Source organism: Mirounga leonina, unplaced genomic scaffold (assembly GCF_011800145.1).
Source record: "Mirounga leonina isolate KUSES-001 unplaced genomic scaffold, KU_Mleo_1.0 Mir_418, whole genome shotgun sequence".
Classification (NCBI taxonomy): Eukaryota; Metazoa; Chordata; class Mammalia; order Carnivora; family Phocidae; genus Mirounga; species Mirounga leonina.
The window spans coordinates 7,350,372-7,372,214 of NW_023270739.1; the positions used below are offsets into that span (position 1 = coordinate 7,350,372).

Consider the following 21,843-nt stretch of genomic DNA (forward strand, 5'->3'; position numbering starts at 1 on the left):
TCCAGGAAAAGGACGTTTTATTTCCATAAATACTCCTGCTCTCACTCACACACTGACCCCACTCGGCCCACAGAAAGATGGATGGGCAGAGGTGAGCCGCCCACAGGAGGCCCCGGCAGAGGCCAGGGACTGAAGGAGACGCACTGAGAACTCCAATGCAGGACCTCCCTTGGCCAGGAGCCCTGGAGCCCCCAGCCGGGGCACCCAGGTCTGCCATGACCTCCGGGCCAGCAGTCACAGCCCCCACAGCCCCTCAGGAGGCCTTACAGCAAAGGGGGCAGGCGGGTGGAGTGAAACCCCCACGAGAAGTGGGGGACAGGTGGGGCTCTCCAACTGGGCCTCCTGAGATGGTGACCACAGGGCCACTGAGAAAGAAAAGCAGAGTCAAACCACACACCAGAGAGTGCAAAGAGCTGGGGGTGCAGGCGTCACCCCCCACCAGTCACCCGGTTCCTATGGAGGAGGCCTGAGCTGGTTCCTGCGCCAGCATGGCCCCCCGAGTTATGGCTGGGCCTTCCCATAAGGCATAAGAGACAGGTGGGGATGACCCCACCCCAGGCTGGGGTCAGGGCTGGGCCTGAGGTCCTGGCCCCTGCCTGACAGCCATGCTTCTCCCCCATGATCCCAAGTCCTTCCAGGGCCACGCAGCTGTTCCCTGCTCCAGGCTCCCCCTGTGGCGAAGGTCCCCAGCAGTGCAAACCCAGGTCCAGCCTCCCGCTGGGTTCAGCTCCGCAGGGGAGGGGGCAAGGAAGGAGGGGGCCGCAGGGGTGAGGGGAGAAGCACCAGGCCCAGGGGATATCGCCATGGGAACACAGGGTGTCCTAGGCCACCACAGCCTCCCACCCAGGCTAGACGGTGCCCAGTCCTGTTGCCCCTCCTCTGCCCAGCCCCTCCCTGTTCTAGAGGCTCCCCCAGGTCTCGGGTGGGGGGAACTGGTCCACATCCCCCATCTCGTTGTAGGTCTGGTCGCCCATGGTGAAGAGGAGCTTGTAGCGGAGCCGAACCTTCTCCTGGGGCAGACACGGTGAAGGCAAGGTCAGAGGGAGAGAACAGGCCGCCCCCACCCCACGGTGGCACGCTGTCACAGCCGGGCCCCTCACCTTCTGGGGGTTGGCGAGGAGCAGGACCTGGGTGATGGCTGAGGGGTGGACGATGGGGTTAAACGCCGGCAGCTCTGTGCCTGAGGGCGGCTGCAGCTTCACTTTCATGACCTGCAGGCAGTAGGGCGGGAAGGCCGGCTAGCCCTGGCTTCCTGGCCCCATCCTCTGACGGACCGGGCCCAGTCCGCCTGTCAGCTCCTCCCCGGGGGGCCCGGGGGCTCTGTCCTTTGGCTCCTTTCTATCCCCTAATCCCCAGAGGGACCCTGCCTCCTGCCCCACCCCCCCCAGCCAGCTGGTTCCCCTCCAGCCCCAAGTTACCCTGCCTCCAAAGGAGGGAGGCATGTGCGCGTCACCTTGGGCACAGCCGACTGGAAAACGATGTTGCGAATGGGCTGGGGGGCGGTGCTCAGCATGGACACCACCACCACCAGCACGTCGGAGCGCCCTGGCAGCGGGTCCCGGGCAAAGTGGAAGAGGACCCGGAAGCCATGCTGGTCATACACCGTCACTGGCAAGATGCTGCCTGGCAGGGGGGGAGGGGAGAGGCCGACAGGTGGTGCCAGGCCTGAGCCCAAGTGCGTCCAACCCGCTCCCCAAACCGGCTCCCATCAGGCACTCGCTGCGCTGCTGGAAGGAGCGGACGAGTCCACAAACTCCGGTCCTCGCCTCGACCCTGGGCAGCAGGGCGGCCGGGGTGCAGACTGGCACCCAGACGGGGCAGGCACACTTCTACTGTGTTGGTGGTGGCAGGACACCCACCCCAGACGGGGTCACAGCTGGGGCTCCCCCAGTACTCCTTGCTGGAATGCTGAAGGCCGAGGGGTGAGCTGGGGTCATGCTCTCACCGTGCGACCCTGGCACAGTCACTCTGCTGTTCAGGGTCCTCCCTGCTGCTAAGAGAGGGGCACCACTACCCACCTCTTGGGGACACTGGGGGTGATGCCCTCAGTCACAGTGAGGTCATGAGATGGACAAGGCCGAGAAGACCTGCCTGTCTTCGTTGGTCTGCTCACGGCCTGGCTGGGAGTGGCCCCCCCTGTTGCTCCTGGGCAGGAGCAGCTCAGGCTTGGACCTACATCTTGATCCTGGTTTGGTTTCACGATCTCGGAGAGACCCCGAACCTCTCTGTCCTGGCCCTGCCTTTCTGGGGAGGGTGCACCCAGTGGCCAGCATAAGAAGTCCTCTTGCCTGCGGAAGCCTGGACTCTGGAGCTTTCTGCCCTCACTCTGGGACAGATGAGAAAGCAGGGTTCCAGGAAGGGCAAGGGCCCCCCTCAGAGCTCCCTCCCGGGTCAGAGCTCCTAACAGGACTGCGAGGGGGTCCCAGCCGAGCCCGTACCCGCCAGCACCCCCGGCCCACTCACTGGGTTTGATGGACTCCAGGGGCACAGTGATGCTGGCCAGCGAGAGCTCAGTCGTCGTGGGCTGCTGCAGAGGCCCGGGGGGCTCGGGGGACGCAGCGTGGAGGAGGCCAGTGGCCCCGGAGCTGGGCGAGCTGCAATTACTTTTATTCTGCAGGTCCCGAAGTGTGAGCCGGGGGGTCGGCTGCTGCTTCTCCCTTGTTGGGGGACGTGGCATTGGGGGGTGAATCTTTGGGGGCCGAGAGATCAGGGGCACAGGAAAGGCCAGGCTTCCTGGCTGTCCCTAATGGCCAGCTCAGACGCCTCCCTGTCTCTCCGGCCTTGGTCTCCTCACCTTGGCACAGGGAGCTCTTGATCCCCCGCCCGCCACCCCTGCCCTGTAGGGCATAGCTCTCCTTTCTCTCATAACCTCTGTGCTCCACGGGACAGGCCCTGCACCTGCCTCGGGCCCTGCTGCCTCCCTCCAGCCCAGCACAGAGTTTGGCCCGTGGCGGTCCTCTAGCAGCCGCCACTCACAGGAGCACGTGGGCCCCGGGTCTCTCCCTGTGGGGCCTGGGAGAGCCCAGAAGCTGCTGCCCATGGGGCCGGGTGGGAGAGGGGGTGGGGGTGCGCGCGACTGACACCCCACGTCAGCCCGGGCAGAGCCCTCACCACCGCACTTGTTGGGACTCCGGGGGCAGTGACTGCTGCAGGAGGGTCTTCCCCAGGAGGTCCAGGTCATCCAGACCACTGCTCGCTGGCAGGGACGTCTGCGCGGAGGCCTGGCTGTCCGTGTCAGGGACCCGAGGCGGGGCTGGGGGCTCTGCGCCATCAGAGGACTGTTGGGCATACACAAAGCACGCAGATGGGCAGGGCTGTGCTGGGGCAGGCGCGGAGTCACCGTGCGCTGCCCTGAGGCCCCTTCCCCTCCTTGCAAGTGACACCTGGGGAAGCAGTAGCACGGAAGGGGACAACATTCCTGCCGGCCCGCACCCCCCTCGTGGGCCGGCCTGGTCTGGGGTTCTACTCGAGAAACCATCAAATTCCAGGGACCTTAAAGTCACCCCAAGAGAAAAAGAATGGGGAACCCCATCCCAACCCAACGCGGAGACACAGGGAGAGTGCGTGGAGGTGAGGAGAGAATGCCTGCCCTCCCCCACCTGGGGACAGGTGCCTCAGGCCCAGGGCCGCAGCCGCATGGTCCTCCCACCTCACTACCCCCAGCAGGCTGTCTGGCCCAGCCACCCTACCCCTGGGAGGGGTCGGGCTGGTTCCTGGCCCTCCTACCTGGAAGCTGTTCCATCCAGCACCGTCCAAGCTTGGGCCTGGAGGGGGTGTGGGGTCACTCAGGCCTGCGAGGAAGCGAGACAAGAGGTGAAGGAGCCAGATTCCTGAGCGGAAGCATGGGAGCTGGGGGTGGGGGGGGGGGGAGCTGTGTGCTGGTCTGGGGGTCGCTGGCTCCTGCCCTCCCCCTGCGGCCCCCCAAGAGGCTTAGCTCAAAGGGGAAAACCCACTTTTGGAACCGGCAGCAGAGCCGAAGCAGAAACCAAAGATCCTGAGGCCCATTCCCCACACCCACTCAAGCTTCCTTTCCTGCCACTCTGAAGCCACCTCAACCACTGGACATCAGGACTGCTGTCTTCATAGTCGGCTGGCAGCTGGCTGCCCAGGGGTGGCGGGGAGGGAGGAAGGAGTGGGAGACACCAGGTGAGGATCCACGGACAGGGGGCGGCATTCTGCATCCCCCCACAATGGCCTCTGAGCGTCTGGGGGCAGGTGGTGCCCCAGCCTCCGAGCAGCCCCTGGCTGGGCTGCAGTGTCCCCACGTGCACTGTGGCTGGCGGGAGCTGGGGCGGACTCTAAAGGCCCTCTCTGCCCTGGCCCGTGTCCATACGGCGGGCTGGCTGGGGCCAAGGAGAGCCAGGGGCCCTCTGCATTGCTCTGCCTGTTGGCCTGCCGAGGAGTGGAAGGCAGTAGGTCACCAACCAGTCTGACCTCTGCCCTCCCTGAAGCGCCCTCGAGGCCAACTTCACCACAGGGTTTACCTAGAGAAGACAAGTTATCCCGTTTCTAGCAAATCCTGAAGGAGTAAGCTGCAGCCTGAAGCTCTGATGGGCAAGGGCGAGATGCAGGCAGCTCAGACTGCCGGGTCTCCTCCCCTGGGCACACCGCCCTGAGAGCAGGGACGACACGGGGGTGGCTGCCAAGGTTTCCTACACCCCCCCCCCCCGCCGCGACGTGCCAGGCTCCTCAGACACAGGGCTCACTGAATCCTCAAACAACCACGGAAGGCAGGTGTAGGGGTGTCATCCCTCTTTCAGGACCAAGGAAACGAATGTCAAGAGGGGTTAGGGAACCTGCCCCAAGCCACGTGGCCCACAAGGGGCAGCATCTGGGCCTGGAAGGAGCATGGCCTCATTGCTGGAGTTTGAACACAGCCCTGCTACTCGGCTGTGTGACCTCGGGCTGGTGACAACCTCCCTCCGCCTCATCTGTAAAACCGAGCCAACAGCAGCGTCTGTGTGAGGGGACCGTGACAAATTAGCCCATCAGAGGAAGTGCCTGAGCCCTGCCGGGACACCCTCCTCGCAGACGGGAAGTCCATGCTGCTGGCCCTGCCCCCACCCTTCACCCTTCCTGCCGCAAAGAACCGTTTAGGACAAGCCCCCGCTGTGGTCCCGAGGCTTCCTCTATCCCCCAAGCTGGCCGGGTGCTGCCCTGGCACTTCTGGTTCCTGTTCCCACATTTTCTTTGCCTTTGAGTAGAAACCAACGGAAGCTGGAGGCTCAGGGCTCTCCTGCAGCAGCTCAGGGACGGGAAGTACCAAGCACACCTTGCTTCTCATGAGGAGGTGGTTTTGCCCCCGCCACTCGCGGCGGGGCCGGGGGCCGGGGCCACACACACCAACTGCCCGGCCAGGCAACTGCCGCCAGGGACCGGCTCTGCGGGGCCAGAAGAGCCTGGGGGCGCTCTGTCCCTGGCCATGCTTTCCCTCGCTGTAGAACAGGGTCAGGGCTCCCTCGCCCTGAGGCGCCCCTAGCTCCGAATGGAAAGGGGGCAGGTGGGTGGGAAGCAGAAGCAGGCACACGGACACCCTGTGGTCAGACCCTCTTAGGTAGGCTGCCAGCTGCTGGTCCACTGTCCCCCATCCCTCACGCCCCATTCCAAGTCCTCATGTCCCTCTCCTGGCTGATGAGCTGAGTCAGAGTGGCAGAGAGGCTAGGAGAGAGGCCTCAGGCTCGGAATGCCTCGTCCTAACCTGCGTGCCCCCACCGTGGGCAAGTCACCCCGCCTTCCTAAGCCTTGCCCCCGCATCTGTAAAGCGGGGACGTTGGTGGCACCCACTCCTGTGGTGGGTGGAGGGCGGCCTGTGATGTGACAGCGTGGCAGCTGTGGTTAGGAAAGCCACCTGCCCGGGACCCCGGCACCCGAATGCTTCTTCTGGTCCGGCAGGTTGGCTTTTTACCTCAGATTTGGCTCAAGAGAACACAGTCTAACTCCTGCCTTCCAAGTCAGTTCCCCAACAAAACCTTCCAGATTCTTTCGACAGAGCTCAAGCTCTCTTTCTCTTTAACAACTTGAGGACTGAGACAGAGACTGTCACTATGGTGTCCCGCTTCTGAGCCCTCAGACGCCCCATCTGCTGCCCGAAAGCTGGACTCCTGACAACTGCCCGGCTGGCCGGGCGCCCCTGTGTCTTCCCCGGGCGTGCACCTGGTTCCCCGTGGCTCCCCCGGCCTGTGGTCCAGGACCAGCCTGGGGCACGGGGTGCCTGGAGCCGCCGCCGCCGCGGGGCCTCGACTCCCCCCGCTGCCTCTCTCCCCCTCAGTGGGTGGGGAAACCGCGGCCGCTGAGGGCCTGCTCCCCACTCTTGGCTCTAACCTGCTGCAGGGAAGTCCCGCCGGTTTCCCTCAGGCCACTGGAGCCCGGGTGTGGTGGGCTTACCAGAGGTGGGTTTAGAGGCTGGCCAGCCTCAACCCATTGACTGTAAGAGCTTGTACGAACCTCCCTGAGCCCCAGCCTCCTCAGCTGTGAAATGGGCCTAACACCCACCCCATCCTCCAGAAGACTCACAGGAAGCCGGAGGCCTCACCCCCACCTGCAGCCACCCCGCCCTCCTCTGGGCCCTGCCCCCTCCTCACCCAGAGACATGAGCTCGTCATCAAGCAGGGAAACTGAGGTGCTAGGCTGCTCGGGGCTGGCCGGGTCAGCAGGGCAGGTGGGCATGGCTGGGTAGGTGGTGCCCGCAGGAGGGAGATCCAGGCCGGAGAGGTCCAGCAGGGCCGAGGTGCTCCCTGGAGGGGGAAAGGAGAGTCGGGCACTGCCTGGGTGGAGGACAGTCAGGCTCTCGGAGGCCAAGGCGCCTGGTGTGGGGGGCAGCAAGCTGTCCCCCCCCCCAGCCCTCGCTTCCTTCCCCCCACCCTTGGCCACACTGCCTCAGCCTCCCAAATCTGCCACTAGGCCCTGTCTAGCCCACGGTATTCCTTCTGTCCAGAACCTACTTCCTCCTCATCTCTACTTGGCCAACTGCCTCCCATCCTTCGAGGCCTTGCTTAAACTCTGCTGCTTGTGTAGTGGCCCCCCCCCCCGCAACAGGGCCTATTCTAACCTCCGTGGGCCCCCTCGGCTGTCCCTTCACCCTGATGGAGCCGAGCCTGCAACGTTTGCATGTCAAACCCTCCCTCCCACCTTGTGATAAGTAGACTAAGCCCGGAGGGTGCTATCCAGCCCCCCACAACAGGTGCCAGATTTAGTAAATGAAAGAAAGGCCTTCCTTCTTCTGCCCGTCCTTGCCAAACCCTGGCTCCCTCCCCTCCGCCCCAGCCGCAGCCCTGGCACACACTTTCCCTGCAGCTGTCTCCCTAGGGGCCTTCCCCGTCTTACAGGGGCAGGGTGACCCTGGCAGTCATAGCCCCCACCCCGGACTCTGTGCTGCTCCAGCCCGCTAGGCCCTGCCCGGCCCCCTGCGCCACCTGCTCACCAGGGACGGAGCCAGCTGCAGCATCGCCATTGACCTCCTCGCCCCTCACCAGCTGTTTGTACAGGTTGATCACCTGGGTGAGGTTGTCGTTGGCCTGCAGGATCTCGGCTGGAACAGGCAGGAGGGGAGAGACTAGGCTGAAGGAAGGTGGGGGGCTCTGGCGGGGAGAGGAGCACCCTGAGTCCATCCCAACCCTCGTGTGAGGGGGTGGGGCCGGGGGCATCCCAACTGCTCTACTCACTCGGGCCCTCTGTCACCTCCCCTTGTCCCATGTCCCCACCGCCCTGACCACGGTGGCACGTTCTGGCCTCCAGGCCTCCGCACCGGCTCTGCTGTCTGGATGCCCCCCGCATTTCTGTGTGGCTTCCTTCCTGCCTGCCTTCAGGTCTTCACCCTAAGTCCCCTCAGAAGGCCTTCGCTCACCGCACCACCTAGTCCCCTCCCTGATTGCTAGTCTCCGTGTCACTGATGCCCACCTGAGAAACTTAACTGCTCACGGCCTTGGTTTCTTGTCTGTCCCCTCTCCTTAGGCTGCACGCTCTGCTGAGGATATGGCTTTGGTCGATTTTAAGCACATCATGTCCCCAGGGACTAGAACAGTGCCTGGCACAAACTAGGCCCTTACCAAGGTTATCCCCTCAGGGGCCAGGGCTGAGGGGTCTGGGAAGCAAGTCCCTTGGGCAGGGACGAGGTACTTGGCACGGGGGAGGCCCTCAATGAGCTTCCACTGAGTCAGAGGCTGAGATGGTAGCCGGACTGCTGCCCCGGAGACTGGCTGACACGGTGGCAGAGAATAGGACAAGAACCTGATACATGGCCCTGGCAGGAGTCACAAGGCCCAGCTCTGGAGCTGCTCAGGCCTGTGGGATTTGTCCTTAGTTTCTAGCCCTTACCAGGGAGGCAGTGTCTGGAGAGAGCCCCTGGCCTACCCTGGCTCTGCCACTGTTATGCTTGGTGACCTGGGCCAGTCCCTTCTCTCCGCTTCAGCCTGTTCAGCTCGGGGGCAGGACATGAAATGCCCGAGTAGGGACTTGGCCCTTGGGATCTCCTAACCACACCAGCCCCTGCTCTCTACCTCCTCCTGGATATGCACGAACCCAAAGTCGGTGCTGGGGAAGGGGGCCCCCTGGTGGCAGCTCCTGCCAACTGCAGATGCTTACCAAGGGCTGGGAGGGGAGGGGGGAGGGGGAAGGAGGCGGAGAGACAGGACTGACGGCCAGGGGCTCACCTAAGGCCTCATCATTGTCCTCCGTGTCACTGGCCAGTCGGAAGAGCGTCGGCCGCATCCGCTCACAGCGCTGGTACAGCTCCTGGGGGCAGTAGGGTGGGGGACAGGGGTCAGGCTGGCAGGGGCCAGGAGAGGGTGGGGGCTGGGCAGAGGAGGCCGGCACACCTTCATGAGGTCCTCGCTGCTGCGGGCTGAGGCTCCGCCCTGGCTGTGGCTCATCACCATCTCCGTCAGCAGCTTCACGTTGTTGTTCACCTCCTCGATGGCACTCACCCGCTTTGAGATCTTCTCCATCCGCTTCTGGTCCTAGGGAGGCGGCCGCCCCGGGGGAGCCCAGGTCACGCCTGCTCTGAGCCAGGCACCGTCCACAGCACTCTAGAGTTTCCACTGGGTGTGGTGTGACCCTGCTACACGGGGCTCATGCCCAGGACAGGGCATTCTAGTTCAAAAAGCCCTCTGCCAACCCCGTGCTCACTTCCTCTCCTGCTGACGGTCCCTGGTCCCAGGCCTCTGCACGAGCCTGTCAGAACCTGCGGGGCCCTCACACACAACCTCCAGGATGGCTCAGGAAGCTGGGCCAGGTGCTTCTGGAGGACGAGGGCCACAGACCTACACCTGTGGTTCTACATGACCCTTGCCCTCCTTGCGTTTGTCCCTTGAAAGGAGGTGCCTTGAGAGTGAAAGGGGGACTTCGTGGTCACCCAGTACAACCAGAACTAGGACAGCGACCCTCCCATCCCACGCCCACTGTGCTTACTATGCGTGTTCCTCCCTCACGGGACAGAAGGTGGGTTTGTGCTGTGCCATCTGACAGTCACCCTCCTTGAGAGGGGCCACCCGGCCTTCCTCTGCACTGTCAGGGCACAGAGCTTGCCCTTGGAAGACAATCTGGGACTCCTGCCCTGCAGGTCTCCAGGAGACTGTAAGCTCTGATGGCCTGCCCTCACCGATACAAAAAGTTTCAGTGCACCCAAGGCATACGTATCCTTGCTTAGAAGTTAAACACGTATGCTTCTCTCTCTCATGATAAACATATCTATAGAAGTACCCTAAACATAGCGAGGCGTCATTTATTTCTACCTCTCGTGGAAGAGGTCGTCAGCCTCACAGAAGTCCAACTACAGCAGGTTAGCTCGGCTGCTGGGAAAGTCTTCCCTCCACATGGGTCCTGGCTCTGCCCACTAAGGTCCCCCAGTCAGTCAGCTCTTTCTTGGCCGTGACAGCCCTTTACTTGGCCACTGCAGGGCTCCTCGTACGCGCACACACCCCCCCCCCCCACCTGGGGTGGCCCAGCTCAAATCCCCTCTCTGCCTCCTCCCCGAGCCGTGGGCTTGGCAGTCACCTCCTGCACCATCTCCTTGATGAGTTTGTTGGCTGCTCGGAGGTCCTCGGGGTGGGAGCTCTTCAGCAAGCGGGCCAGCATCTGCAGGGACAGAGGGGCAGGACTCTTGACACCGGTACTGGGTCTGGGGTCATATCCTGGCACTGGATAATAATAAGTGGGGTACTTATTAAGCTGTCCGTGAAATGGTGAGCACCTACCGACACCTAATGGTGGGGGGGGCACTGAAATACGGCACATGAATGCTCCCCAAAGAAGTCTTTGATACACGGTACAAAATGTTCTGTTACTATCGCCAGAGAATCGTTCTGGAAGGATGTACCAGGAACTCAACAGTGCTTTCCCTCTGGGGCCGGGACTAGGTAGACACTTACTTTTTATCTTACTTCCTCTAGAGTGTTTAATCTCTTGCCCACGAGCACATCTCCTTCTTTAACACAAAGTTAATACAATTACCATCGGAAGGATCAAAGACAAAAATACGCAAACTCCTGCTCAACCTATGAAATGCCCTCAAACGAATCCCAGGGACACACACATACTCTCGTGTCTACTACAGGCAGGGGCTCTGGATGGGAAGTGCTCAGCACGCAGAAGTGCTTGATAAACTTTCCTGTCACCCACTTGTGCCCGCATGAGCCTCTGCTTCAGGGCAGGGCAGCCAGGGCCTGGAATTCAGACCAAGTGGGCCCTGAAGGTCCTCATGTACCCCCCTCCTACCCGTCCCTGGAGCCTCACCTTGGATTTCTCCTCGTCTTCAAAGATCACATTCTTGGGTCGTGGAGGAGGAAGAGGAAAGGTAGCATCATCTGGAAGCTTGGGGTCGGACTTCACAATCCCTGGAGCAGACGGTGGTGGGAAGGCTGTCAACAGGGCCTAGGGCCAGGAGGTGGGATGGGAAAGGGAGGGCAGGCGAGGGTAGGATGGAGGGTGGAGGACAGTCTTTCTCCAGCATGCTGGCTCTGACTCTGGTGGGCCAGGGCTGGTTCCTGAACTACAACGTCGAATTGCGTGGAGGAGTTTAGGCACCCATATTTTGAGGTCACTCTGTGGGGGCCACTCCCTGAGAAGTTTGACCCAAACTCACTTTCTTTCCACCCAACCTAGCTTCAGAGCCATAAAAAGGCCCCGTTAGCTATAGGTTCTTAAAAAGTTAAAGGGCAGCCCCATGATCTCACTGCCAGAAGCCGCCCCCGAAGCTGCTAGAAGCCCCAGCTCGGGGGGAGGAGGCGCTGCTCACACCCCACCCTCTAGCGCCTCACCCTGCTTCTTCAGCATCTGGTAGGCCTCTGCAATTTTCACCTCCTCGGGCAGGCCAACCGTCCAGCTGTAGAGGAGCTCCAAGATCTTGTTCTTCACCTTCTCCGATGTCCGTGAGCCCAGGTACTTGAGACCGAGGGGAGAGCAGGCCGTTGCCATCGTCCGGCCCCGCTCGCTGCAGCCCCAACCCCTGCCCCAAGCTGGCTGCCTCCCCAGGACTCCCCTGGAAACCTCAGCCTGCCGAGCGGTCTGGTCCCGGCTCTGCTGCCCCACCTGTTAAGCGGGATGACAGCAGCGGCATCCTGGCGAGGATGAAGAGCTGACCCAGGGAAGGCGCGGAGCCCAGCGCCTGCTCAGGGCCGGCTCATCTATGGCTTAACTCGGCAACCTCGGGAAGGAGCAGCCTCCTGGCTTGGGGCTGGCCAGGGCAGGGGTGGGCGTGGCACTGCTCGCCCGGGTCCCACTCACAGTCTCTTAGCAGCAAACTAGGCCGAGGGAACTGGCTCTCACACCAGCCGCCTCCCAGGAAGAGAATGGGGGGCCGGGGGGGAAAATTCAGCTGCTCTGGTTAAGAGAGCGGGGTATGAGCAAAGGAGGGGTGGGCTCTCATCCAAGGGGCCTCAAACAGCTGCATGCCCTATGGGGGGACTCCCCCAGGCCAATGCTGGGGCTTCGCCCATCAGCAGGCTCCGCCACTCAGATTTGGGGCCTCAGCATCCAAGGCCTCAAGGAGGCTACTCTTGTGAGGTGGGGACAGGGAGACCCTCCACTAGAGCCCCGGGTGGGGCGCTGCAGCCAGGTCCTCGGGGAGAGAGCAGAGCCAGGGCGGCCATGCTGGGTGCATGCCCTGTGGTCACTCCTCACTAAGCCTGAGCAGCCCCGTCCGTGGGCAGCTGCAGAGCCGCCAGCCACTGGGTGGCCTGGAAGCCCCCCTCCCGGACCCCCGCTGCCCCGGACTCCGCTGTTAAGGACTGTGAGAAAGGCTCTGTGTTTGTGCCAGTCAGACTTCTAACGGGGGGCTGAGCAGTAGACGCAGGAACCCCAGTGCGAGCTCTCGGGATGACAGCGGTCAGGCACCTCCCACAGGGGGTCGTCCTACCCCAACCCCCCAGTGACAGCGCAGGCCTGAGCTGGGGCTGGGAGCACCCACCTTGGGAGACACGACCTTGATGAGCTCGTTGAGAAAGCGGAATTTGCCCACCTCGTCATGGAACCTTTTGCCGCAGCTCTTCATGCATGTTTCCAGCACCTGGGGGGGGACCCCAGGGAGAGGGGTCAGAGGAGACAGCCTCCCACCACACCTTGGCCAGGGCCTGGAAGCCCAGGGATGGGCATTCAGAGGGTGGGGGGAACGACTCCTGAGGACAAGAGGATTCTGAGGGTCAGAGTCCCCTGAGCCTGATCACCACCCCCGGGAGCCCCTCCCCAGCCTGGCCGCCTTTGAGCACCACAAAATCCTATGATTTTTCTTTGATGGTTTTTAAAACTTCAACAGGTACCATCTACCTTGCCTTATCCTATACGTCTGTGAACTCATAGGACTGGCATGTATTTGAGAAAACCCCATCCCATCAAAACAAATACATAACTATGAAAAGAAGAACTGTTTACCACCCGAGGTCAGCCTTGTTCTGTAGTGGGTTGCTATGTGGCCTGTGCCTAGGGGGCACAGACAGTGCACCCCCTAGTATTCTGCTGACACAGCTTTGAAAGCTCTGGCCTGAGCCCGGTGTCAGCACTCGAACCCCCATGGGAAGGACGGCACCGTCCTGGGTCTGGAGACCACTGATGGGCTGAGCGGGCTCCACACTGCTCCTGGGAACTTTATAAACATGCAGATTCCTGGGAGCAGATACTGAAGGAGCTCGGGTTCAGTGGAGCCCTCATTCAGTATGTGCCCGGCCTCCTGGAGATCTGACATGTGGCTGCAGCAGGGAACCCCTGGGCCAGATGGTCCTAGGGGGCTTCCTCCCCACAAGAGGCCTAACTGTGCAGGGGCTGGGGCAGGAGGCCATGGGCCCCCAGGGCTGGCCCAGACTCACGATCTAGGCCCCACTCCTTTGGCCTCTAAAGAAGAGCCTGATGGGACCCCCCCGCCAAAAACCTCCATCTTGTGCCATCCACATGGTCGGGGGACAGACAGCACCCTCTCTCCACTTCTCACCGTCAGGGCTTGGATCGCCTCCCACTCCTGTGGTGACTGGATCTTGTGAGCCAACAGCCGGGTGGCAAGTGGAGGCCTGGGTGAGAAGAATGGCACAGATCCCAAACAGCTGGAGCCTGAGGCACCCCAGGGGAGGACTGCCACACCACCCTGCTGGGACCGCAGCCCTTGGTTGCTTCAGTGGGGCAGATGCAAAGGCCCAGCTCCTTTTCTGATCGGATGGGGCCAGAGGCCCGACAGGGCAGGGCCAGGCAAGGACTCAGAGCTGGGGACCTTCAAAAGGCATGAGCTCAGCCCCTCAGCCAGCTTTGCCGAGAACTGTGAGCTGGAGAGGGGACCACAGCCTTCAAGGGCCTGGTCTGGGAGTACACCATGACAATGGACCAGGAAGGACAGGCAGACAGAGCTCCCTGGGAATTTGAGGGCGCCCAGGACATTTTGCTGGGAGAAAGCAAAGCCGCTTCACAGTAGAGGTGGTGAGCCCGTCTACTAGATCATAAAAGACCCGTCACCAGTGACCATGACACTGAACATGGACTGAGCGCTTAGAATGGACGAGGCTCCTCATGTGCCTTTTCCTGCCCAGCCTTCAGGGGGGCCCCCACTTTACAAAAGAAATGGAGGTTTGCCCAGCTGACTCAGCTGACAGAGGGACGGAACTCGCACCCCAGCAGCTAGACTCCGGGTTGTGCACATCACACTGTATGCACGGCCTCCCAAAGCAGAGCTCCTGCAGAAGCCCCCTGGCTGTGCTCCCCAAACCTGAGCACCACCTGGGGAGCCTGCTAGCAAAGCCACCCCATGCTCCTTGCCACTCTAGTCCCTGCCTGCACCTAGGCCCCCCAAATGTGCATTTTTGACAAGCACTAATTCCAATGCAGGTGGTTCTCGCTCTTCTTTCAGCAAAGGGCCTGCTGGCCTCCTCCTGGCTGGGGAGCATGTCCCAACAAGGCACTGGCTGGGGCTCAGGCGGGCCTGGGCTTAATGAAGCCCAGGACTACCATTTTCTTTGTGGGGAACCCCTGAGTCCCCTGGGCCTCAGCTTCTTCACCTGTAAAATGGGTTCAGTGAGGCCGAGTTTACAGGGTGACACACAGACAGTGCACCCCCTAGTATTCTGCTGACACAGCTTTGAAAGCTCTGGCCTGAGCCCGGCGTCAGCACTCGAACCCCCATGGGAAGGACGGCACCGTCCTGGTCTGGAGACCACTGATGGGCTGAGCGGGCTCCGCACTGCTCCTGGGAACTTTATAAACATGCAGATTCCTGGGAGCAGATACTGAAGGAGTGATGGTAGTGGCGCCATCGTTAGTTTGTGAGCACAATGAGAATGAAAACGGAGTCTCAACCCACTCATGTCTCCACCCGAGGCCAGGGTCTGGCGTGGGCATGGCAGGTGCATGGGGGATTCTGTTGAGTACATGAGCAAAGGAGGAGACCACCTACCCCTCAAAGTCCTCGTTGAGCTGTTCGCAGAAGCCGTTGATGCTGGCCCAATTCAGCTCCTTGTTCAGGGGATTTGTGGCTCTGTCTGCAGGAGGAGAGAGGGCCAGCATGGTCTGGTGAAAGGGGTCCCTGCCTCTCCCACTCCCTACTCTAGCAGCAGGGTTGATCAGTAGGGGGTAAGGGGTAGGACTGAGCATACAAAAAGACTCCCCTTGACTTCCTGCCCCGATAGCTTCAAGACCTGAGTGATGATCTTTCAGCTGCATCAACGGACAGATGAGCTCCTGGACACTGTCTCCGTTGCAGCCTCTCCCTGGATAGCCCTGCTTGTAGTGATGGTGCTCAGGGGCTGTTCCCCCACTCCCTCGGGCTCCCATCTCCGCAGCTGCAAGCCTGTCTGCCTGCCTGACTGTACCTCCTCTGATTCTGCTTCTGAAAGTGTCCTCACAGTTCTCGTTTCAAAAGAAACCTCCGTTTCTTTTGTTTCTTACACACTCAGATCCAGAGGTAAGAAAAAAAAAAAAAAAGCCATAATTCTGCTCTTAAGGAGCCGTGTGGCTGGGAAGTGGGCCAAGGGAAGCTAGGTTCTCAATACAACGTGACAAAGGGAGGCGAAGGAGCCATGAGCAGGGGACTCAGCTGGGCCTGGGGCCAGGGAGGCTGCCCGGAAGAGGCAATACTCAAGCAGGAGTTAACCAGGCTGGGGATGGCATGAGGGCCGTGAATGAGGAGGAGAGATGTGGATCATTGAGCACAGGGCAGAGCATGAAGGACCTTAGTGAGGAGTGCGGCTCAGGTATCACCTCCTCCACGAAGTCTTCCCTAACCCTGGCTCCTGCCCAGGGTGGCACTGCTAGATCAGCTCTCTCCTGTGTGGCCCCAGCTCTGACCTTCATCAGAGGGCCCAAGCCTGCTGTTGCACTGCATCCCAGCCTCTTGGGCACACACCGATTTCCCCTTGGCAAACAAATGAATGAAGGAGGGCTCAGCTGTGGGCAGGTGGGCATAGGTTCTGGGGGAGTCTGAATCCAGGAATGGGTAGTGGCCAGGAAAGGGCACAGGTCTACAGGAGGGGGTGATAAACCAGGCCCGATGGTCAGCTCCCTGATACCCAACGCTGGTTAAAAAATAATCAAGTAGCTCACGAAACTTCCCTGAACCTCTGTTTCCCCATTTGTAAAGCTGGAGTGAAATGTGGACTGATTTAGATGACAAAACACTTGACACAAGGCGGCGCCATGGCGACAACCAGAGCTGGACTTTCACCACCTTCCCAGAAGTCCCTCTAAGTTTCACTCTATTCTGGCCTGTTCTGCCCAAGCCTGACACTGGGCAGGGGGTGTGGAGGGAACATATCCCAGCAGGTGGGACAGAGAAGGATCTATGGACAGGAGGAGGCAAGGACCCAACACGTGGTGCCTGCCCACTTGGGTTCTATGCTGTGGTGGAAGGCCCAGAGCTCTGGGATCACAATGCCTGGCAGCCATTTATTCCATTCACATTTATCCAATAAATATTCTGAGTGCTGGGGCCACAGAGGGAACAAGACAAAATCTCTGCCCTCCCGGAGCTCACAGCTCAGCAAGAGAAACACCGACTACTCAGATAAACAAACAGAACACTGTATACTGTTGTGAAGGGCCATAAAGAAAATTAAAGCAAGGAGAACGTACAGAAAGTGTTCTGATGGGGGGGGAGGCGGTGCTGCTACTCTCTCTGGGAGAGCTCTCAGAGGAGGTGCAGCTGAGCAGAGATCTGAATGAAGCATTTTCTCTCTGGGTACAAATCTCTGTTCCAGGAGCCCTGCAGAGCTCTCTAGTCCCTCAGGGAAAGGAAGCCCCTGCTGACTGCCCAGGGACCCAGGAATAGCTGCCATCCCCCCCAACCAAGGCAAAGTGTGGCCATCTACTCTTCTAGTCCCTCAATGTGGCCAGAGGTTGAGGAACACCAGTCTGGAGTTAGAAAGATAGAATGGGGCTGGGTCTTGCCCTCTCAATGACATCTGGCTGGGGGACTCTAAAACGGGAAGTCCCTTACAAGTATCAGACACATGAGTCTGAGTGAGGACAGAGAAGCTAGTTCTAGAAACTGCTCCTGAGTCAGAAGCCAGTGAGGAAGAAGCAGTGGCATCACGAGACATCAGCTTTCTCCCCTGCATCTGGCTCAGAGTGAGAGCCACTGGCTCCAAGGAGGGCTGACTAACCTCCCTGGCCTGGGCCCCCAACCCCCAGGCCTCTTACCTCTACCTGGGGGGAGCACTTTCCCTGGCAGGAAGCAAGGGAGAACACCCAGGGAAGGCAAGAGGGAAGTCTTTCACAATAGGGCATGACTTTACCCTGTCACTTCACAGTGGTGACAACAGCATTTACCTACCAGAAACTACTCTTTACCTCCAAACCACTGCCAAGGGAAGAGCTTATAATTTCAGTAAGGCACAAAGGGGAAGAAAAAGAGAAAACAACTGTAGCCTCAGTCTATTAGAGTCCAGCTTACTGCCAAACCCAGGTGTCCTGACTCCTGTTTCTCAGATCAGGCTCTGGACTCTCAGAAAATCCCCACCACTGCTAAACCTGTGAGTGTTTTGTATCACCTTCAGCTCAAGTCCCGAAGTTTGTCAGCTCTGTCAGCCAGGGCCCTGCCCATCCTCCCAAGCTGCTGCTGGGACCTGGACACTTGTGGCGTTCTGGAACAGTCTCAATGGCCACCTAGTGCTTCCTTTCCATGCTCTTCCCCTCCACTGGCTAGACTGACTCTGAAACATGCCTGGAAATGCTGTGGCTCTGGGACCAACCTCAGGGTTCAATTCTGCTCAAGACTGGCTCAAAAAGGGCTGGCCATGACCGAAAACCCCCCTGCACAGCTCCCTGGTGTGCCAGGGGCCAAGGAGCTGAGCTGAAGGTAGACCAAGGGCTCCCTGAGGCCCTGGCACCGACGTGGACCAAGGGGAGAAGAGACTTGGAAGGGAGTTGTCATTAGCCCAGGGAGAGTCCAGTGTGGGGATTGTGAGAGTCAAGGATCTCCCCATCAGCAGTATGGGATAGGGAGGTCAGGTGGAGGGTGTGGGGACTCAGAAGCCTGAGCAGTAGGAACCGGTGCCTGGGGACACACAGAGAAAGGGGTTCAGGGGCCTTTGGAGGAAGGTCACCAAGGGCTGGGAAAGGAGTCTCGGGTGGAGGTACAGAATCTGAGAGGCTGAGCTGAGGGTAGTGATAGAGAACTTGACATTACTTCTGGAGTCTCAGATGGGACCCTCCCAAGCCGGTACGGTTTGAGGGTTTCTCACTGTGTGGCTTGGAGGATCTGATGGGCCAGTGAGTCCTCCCTTCCTGGGCGAGAAAACAAGCAAATCTGAGAGGAGCTGCAGGCTCAAGGAACGTATAGGAGGGAATCACTCCATGCAGGGCCAGAGAGTGGAGGATTTGGGGCCCACGGAGAGTAGGGTCCCTCCCTCTGGGGTCTGAGATGCAGCCCTAGGGCCGCCGGCTTGCCCCCTCCCGGGCCTAAGGGAATGACTTGGGGGGTCCGCTCCTCAGTGGAGAAGTCTGGGCCTCAGGGGCTTCGAGACTACTGTCTCCGTCCTGGGGGTTCTGGGCGCAGCTCACTCCTCCCCCAAGGATCGGATGGGCGGGCGGTGCCCGCTGCCACCGCGGGTCCGCGCTGCTGGTGGGCTCTTCCTTCACCCCAGGGTCGGAGGGACCGGCTCGGGGCGCCGCCTCTCCTGGGCCGGAGGCGGAGCGTGGGGAGGGGGCGCCGCGCACCCCGCCCCCGCCGGGAAGGGGCCCGCCTCGTGCCCCCGGTTCCGGTTCCGGTCCGGCCCGCGCCCCTCCCGGACACTCACTGATTCGCGCCTCCAGAGTCTCCGGCTCCATCGCGGGCTCCATCCGCCACGGGCCCCCAGCCTCGGCACCGCCCCCCGCCCCCCTCTGCTCTCGCGGGACCTCCTCGGCACCGCCCTCCGCCGTTTAAAGGGGCAACGTCCGCCCCGACGCGCGGGAGAGGCGCAAAGGAGCGCTCGGCACCATAGAGACGAGAACGAGCTCGCCTAGAGCGTCACCTGCTCTCCCAACTCTTCCCCACCAGGTGGTGTCTCCGTCGCGGGCGGGACCCGGCGCCTGCCTTCTTGTCCACGGCGTTCAGGCAGGAGAGGAAGCGGAGGGACTGGGGGCCGGGAGCTGCACCATGGAAACCCCACGGGACGCTGTAACTCGTGCGTCACGAAGATGCCCGTGACCGCTTCCGGAAGAACGCTCCGCAGCCATGTTTCTGAGGGGCTGTGAGGTCATTTCCTGAACCCTGAGGCGGTACTTCCGCTTAGATGAGAAAGTGGGAGGGTCCCTTAAAAGGGCAATGACGGACGTTGGCCGCGGCGAAAATGACAAGTCAAAGTTTGTTGAGGGCTTACAGCGTTCAGTTGTTCTAAGCACTTTTTATGCATGAATGCATTCACTCCCCACAACAAACCCATGAGCCAGATAGTTTGTCTGAGGTCACACAAGGGGCAGAGCCTAAACTGTGCTTTCTCTGCGTTCGTTCTGCGATCTTTTAATAAACTCTGCGTTTGCTTTGCTCTGTGATGGGCGCTGGAGGAGAACTGGAGGAGAAAGGCAAGGACGGATGTTTATTACAATGTGGTAGGGGAAGCCTATGGGGGTAGTGGCAACTCAGGAGGATGCCCCGACTCCAAACTGGAGTTGAGGGGTAAGGGGGATGAGGGAGGGGCTCTTGTCAGGGGAGGTTTCACAGAGGTGACATTTAGCTGAAAGACAGACGGATTTCTCCCGGGTAAGCCTGGTGCGAAAAGATATTTCAGGTGGAGGGAACCAAACGTTTCAGGGCTCACAGGGTAGAAAGAGTATGATGCATTTAGAAAATTGAAAGCATATCAATAGGGCCCAAGAGGATGTTGGCCTGGAATTAGGCCAGGGCAAGATCATGCGGGTCTGTGTTTAGCTTCTTTTCTGTAAGCTATGATGGTGTCGTTAATTAAGAGTTTCATGGGTGGCGACAAAGTCAGGCTTTTGTTTTAGAGCGGTCCAGGCGGCAATGGGGAGACGGTACTGGTGGGGGCTAGTCTGAAATCGGGGAGGGCAGAATGGATAGACTTCCTAGCCAAGGTGTCTTTTCTCCTGCTGTTTCTCCCTCCACCAAAGGTCTCCCTCCTCCGGCTTTCCCACCGGCGGGCCCCCGATCGCCAGGTGACGTCACGCCCAAGGGGAGTCTGTCCCCGGCTCACCTGGGTCCGTTGCAGTCTATCGCCCCCTGGCGGCCCTCCGGGGAACCAGGCCATAGCGCCCTCTGGAGGCGCCCAGGCCCAGGAAGGGTTAAAGCTGCAAAGACTACGAAATCTGGTGAAGCCGGTTCGGCTTGGTGAGCGCCTTGGTGAACGACCTCGAGTCACCTTGCAGAACCGCAGTGACCTCATCTGGGAGATGAAGGGGTTGTGCTGGGTCAGTTTTTCCCCTAAACTCACCATTCAGCCGACTGAGATGCTTTTCTAAAATTCTTCCCCGCAGGCCATTAAAATTATGCAGGAAAGTGATATGTATGTTTATTGCATTCCTCAATAAAAGCCGTAACGTAATGTGTACTTAGACCTCTTTCTGTTTCTTTTATTACTGAAATGATTTATCCCAGAAATAAAAGGCAACCATATTTACCGCACTGATTTAGGGGCTGTCAGGAATCACTTTTTAAAGATAGCATAGATTTGACCTGGGTTCAAATTCTGACTTCACTGCTTTACAAGCTGTATGACCTTGGGCAAATCACTTAGCCTACCTAGATCTCAGGCTTCTCATCTGAAACATGGTTGTGAGAATCCAAAGAAATGTCTGCAAAGTGAACCCCCCAACACATGCTCCCTACCCACTTTCCTTGCTGAACTTTAATCCTTAGTACTTATCTTTATTATATATATATTTTTTTCATTGTGTTTTCTGGTCACTCTTCCCCACCAGAATGTAAGCGCTGTGAGAGCAAGGAATTTCATCTGTTTGGTTCACTGACGTACCTCCAAAGCTTAAAAGAGTTGCTGGTACCTGGTAGGTATTTGATAGATAGGCATTGAATAAATGAATGAGTAGAAAGCATCATTTCATAAATTTTATAGATTTAGGGTGCAGGAATGTGTCCAACATTGCAAAGCAATGTGTGTATGTGGGGGGAGCCAGGCTATGCTCTTAAGGAAGGCTCAAGGCTGTGTGTCAGTGAGTCCCAGGGAATAAGGCTTGGTGAGGGAGACTCAGGAGCTCCAGGTCCAAAGGTCCAGGCAGGTAGGGCCTGGTCCAGGGTGGGGGTCACTGGGGAAGGTGCAGGAGGAGGATACTGAGGGTGGTGAAAGGAAGAGACACCAGCACCGGAAGCAGGAAATGCAGGGCTTTGGCCTTTGAAAGCTGTGTCCATCTCTACTGTTTGCGAATGTCTTGCTCTGAGTGGCTTGGGAACACTGGGGCGGGTGACGGCAAGAAAGAGCCATCCTTGAAACACCTGTAATTAACTGACAGCCTATACTGACCTCCTAGGGCTTAATGCCTCACACCCTTCCCGGGAAAACCCCTCCAGCCCTGCAAAGGCTGGTGAGGTTGGGTGGGGGAGGGGAGGGGGAAAGAGAAATGGGGAGAGATCTTGGAGGGCAAGTAGGAAGGCACTCAATCCTTTCCTGGCGGGGGGTGGGGGGGCGCTGTAGAAGGCCCACGAACAAGTGGAGACATGGCCTTAATTCCAGCCCCTGTGACCCCAGCCAGATCCTGGTTCACATCTCCTTTCCAGGCTGCCCTCTGGGGGCAGGGGGACAAAGGACCATGGGTGTCATTGTGTCCCATAATCCTCACCCAGACCTCAGAGCTGGGTGTTATGCTCCCTGTTTTACAGATGAGAATTCTGAGGCCCCGTGTATGGATGTGATTGCCCACACAGCCTCCATCACAAGAGCCTACGTAAGACCCAATGCCTTGCCTTCCAAGGACAGAAAATACAAAAGCAAA

At 59.7% G+C, this 21,843-nt stretch overlaps 1 protein-coding gene across 3 annotated transcripts; it reads right to left on the reverse strand.

Moving 5' to 3' along the window:
- On the reverse strand, positions 1-19,108 carry GGA1 (golgi associated, gamma adaptin ear containing, ARF binding protein 1). 3 transcript variants are annotated; one of them, XM_034987556.1, is made up of 17 exons: positions 18,699-19,108; positions 14,861-14,945; positions 13,415-13,490; positions 12,401-12,499; positions 11,253-11,376; positions 10,729-10,829; positions 9,991-10,071; positions 8,814-8,954; positions 8,649-8,730; positions 7,421-7,528; positions 6,582-6,734; positions 3,727-3,791; positions 3,112-3,278; positions 2,464-2,657; positions 1,454-1,623; positions 1,101-1,211; positions 1-1,010 (listed from the first exon to the last, which is right to left on the reverse strand). In XM_034987556.1, the coding sequence occupies exons 1-17, from the start codon at positions 18,739-18,741 to the stop codon at positions 900-902; spliced, it is 1,911 nt and encodes a 636-aa protein (XP_034843447.1). In that variant the 5' UTR covers positions 18,742-19,108; the 3' UTR covers positions 1-899. The 3 variants fall into 3 exon arrangements, with proteins under 3 accessions (XP_034843447.1, XP_034843448.1, XP_034843449.1); XM_034987557.1 differs by having other exon boundaries at positions 18,915-19,107; XM_034987558.1 differs by lacking the exon at positions 18,699-19,108 and adding an exon at positions 18,089-18,254.
- Positions 19,109-21,843: the final 2,735 nt, after the last annotated feature.

Excerpts from the sequence above, each read along its gene's own strand:
- GGA1 (XM_034987556.1), bottom strand. The coding sequence starts at position 18,741 with ATGGAGCCCGCGATGGAGCCGGAGACTCTGGAGGCGCGAATCA. Across the intron at positions 12,500-13,414 it reads AGGCGATCCAAGCCCTGACG|GTGCTGGAAACATGCATGAA; the intron begins GTGAGAAGTGGA and ends GTCCCCCCCCAG. Across the intron at positions 3,792-6,581 it reads TGACGAGCTCATGTCTCTGG|GCCTGAGTGACCCCACACCC; the intron begins GTGAGGAGGGGG and ends GCTTCCTCGCAG.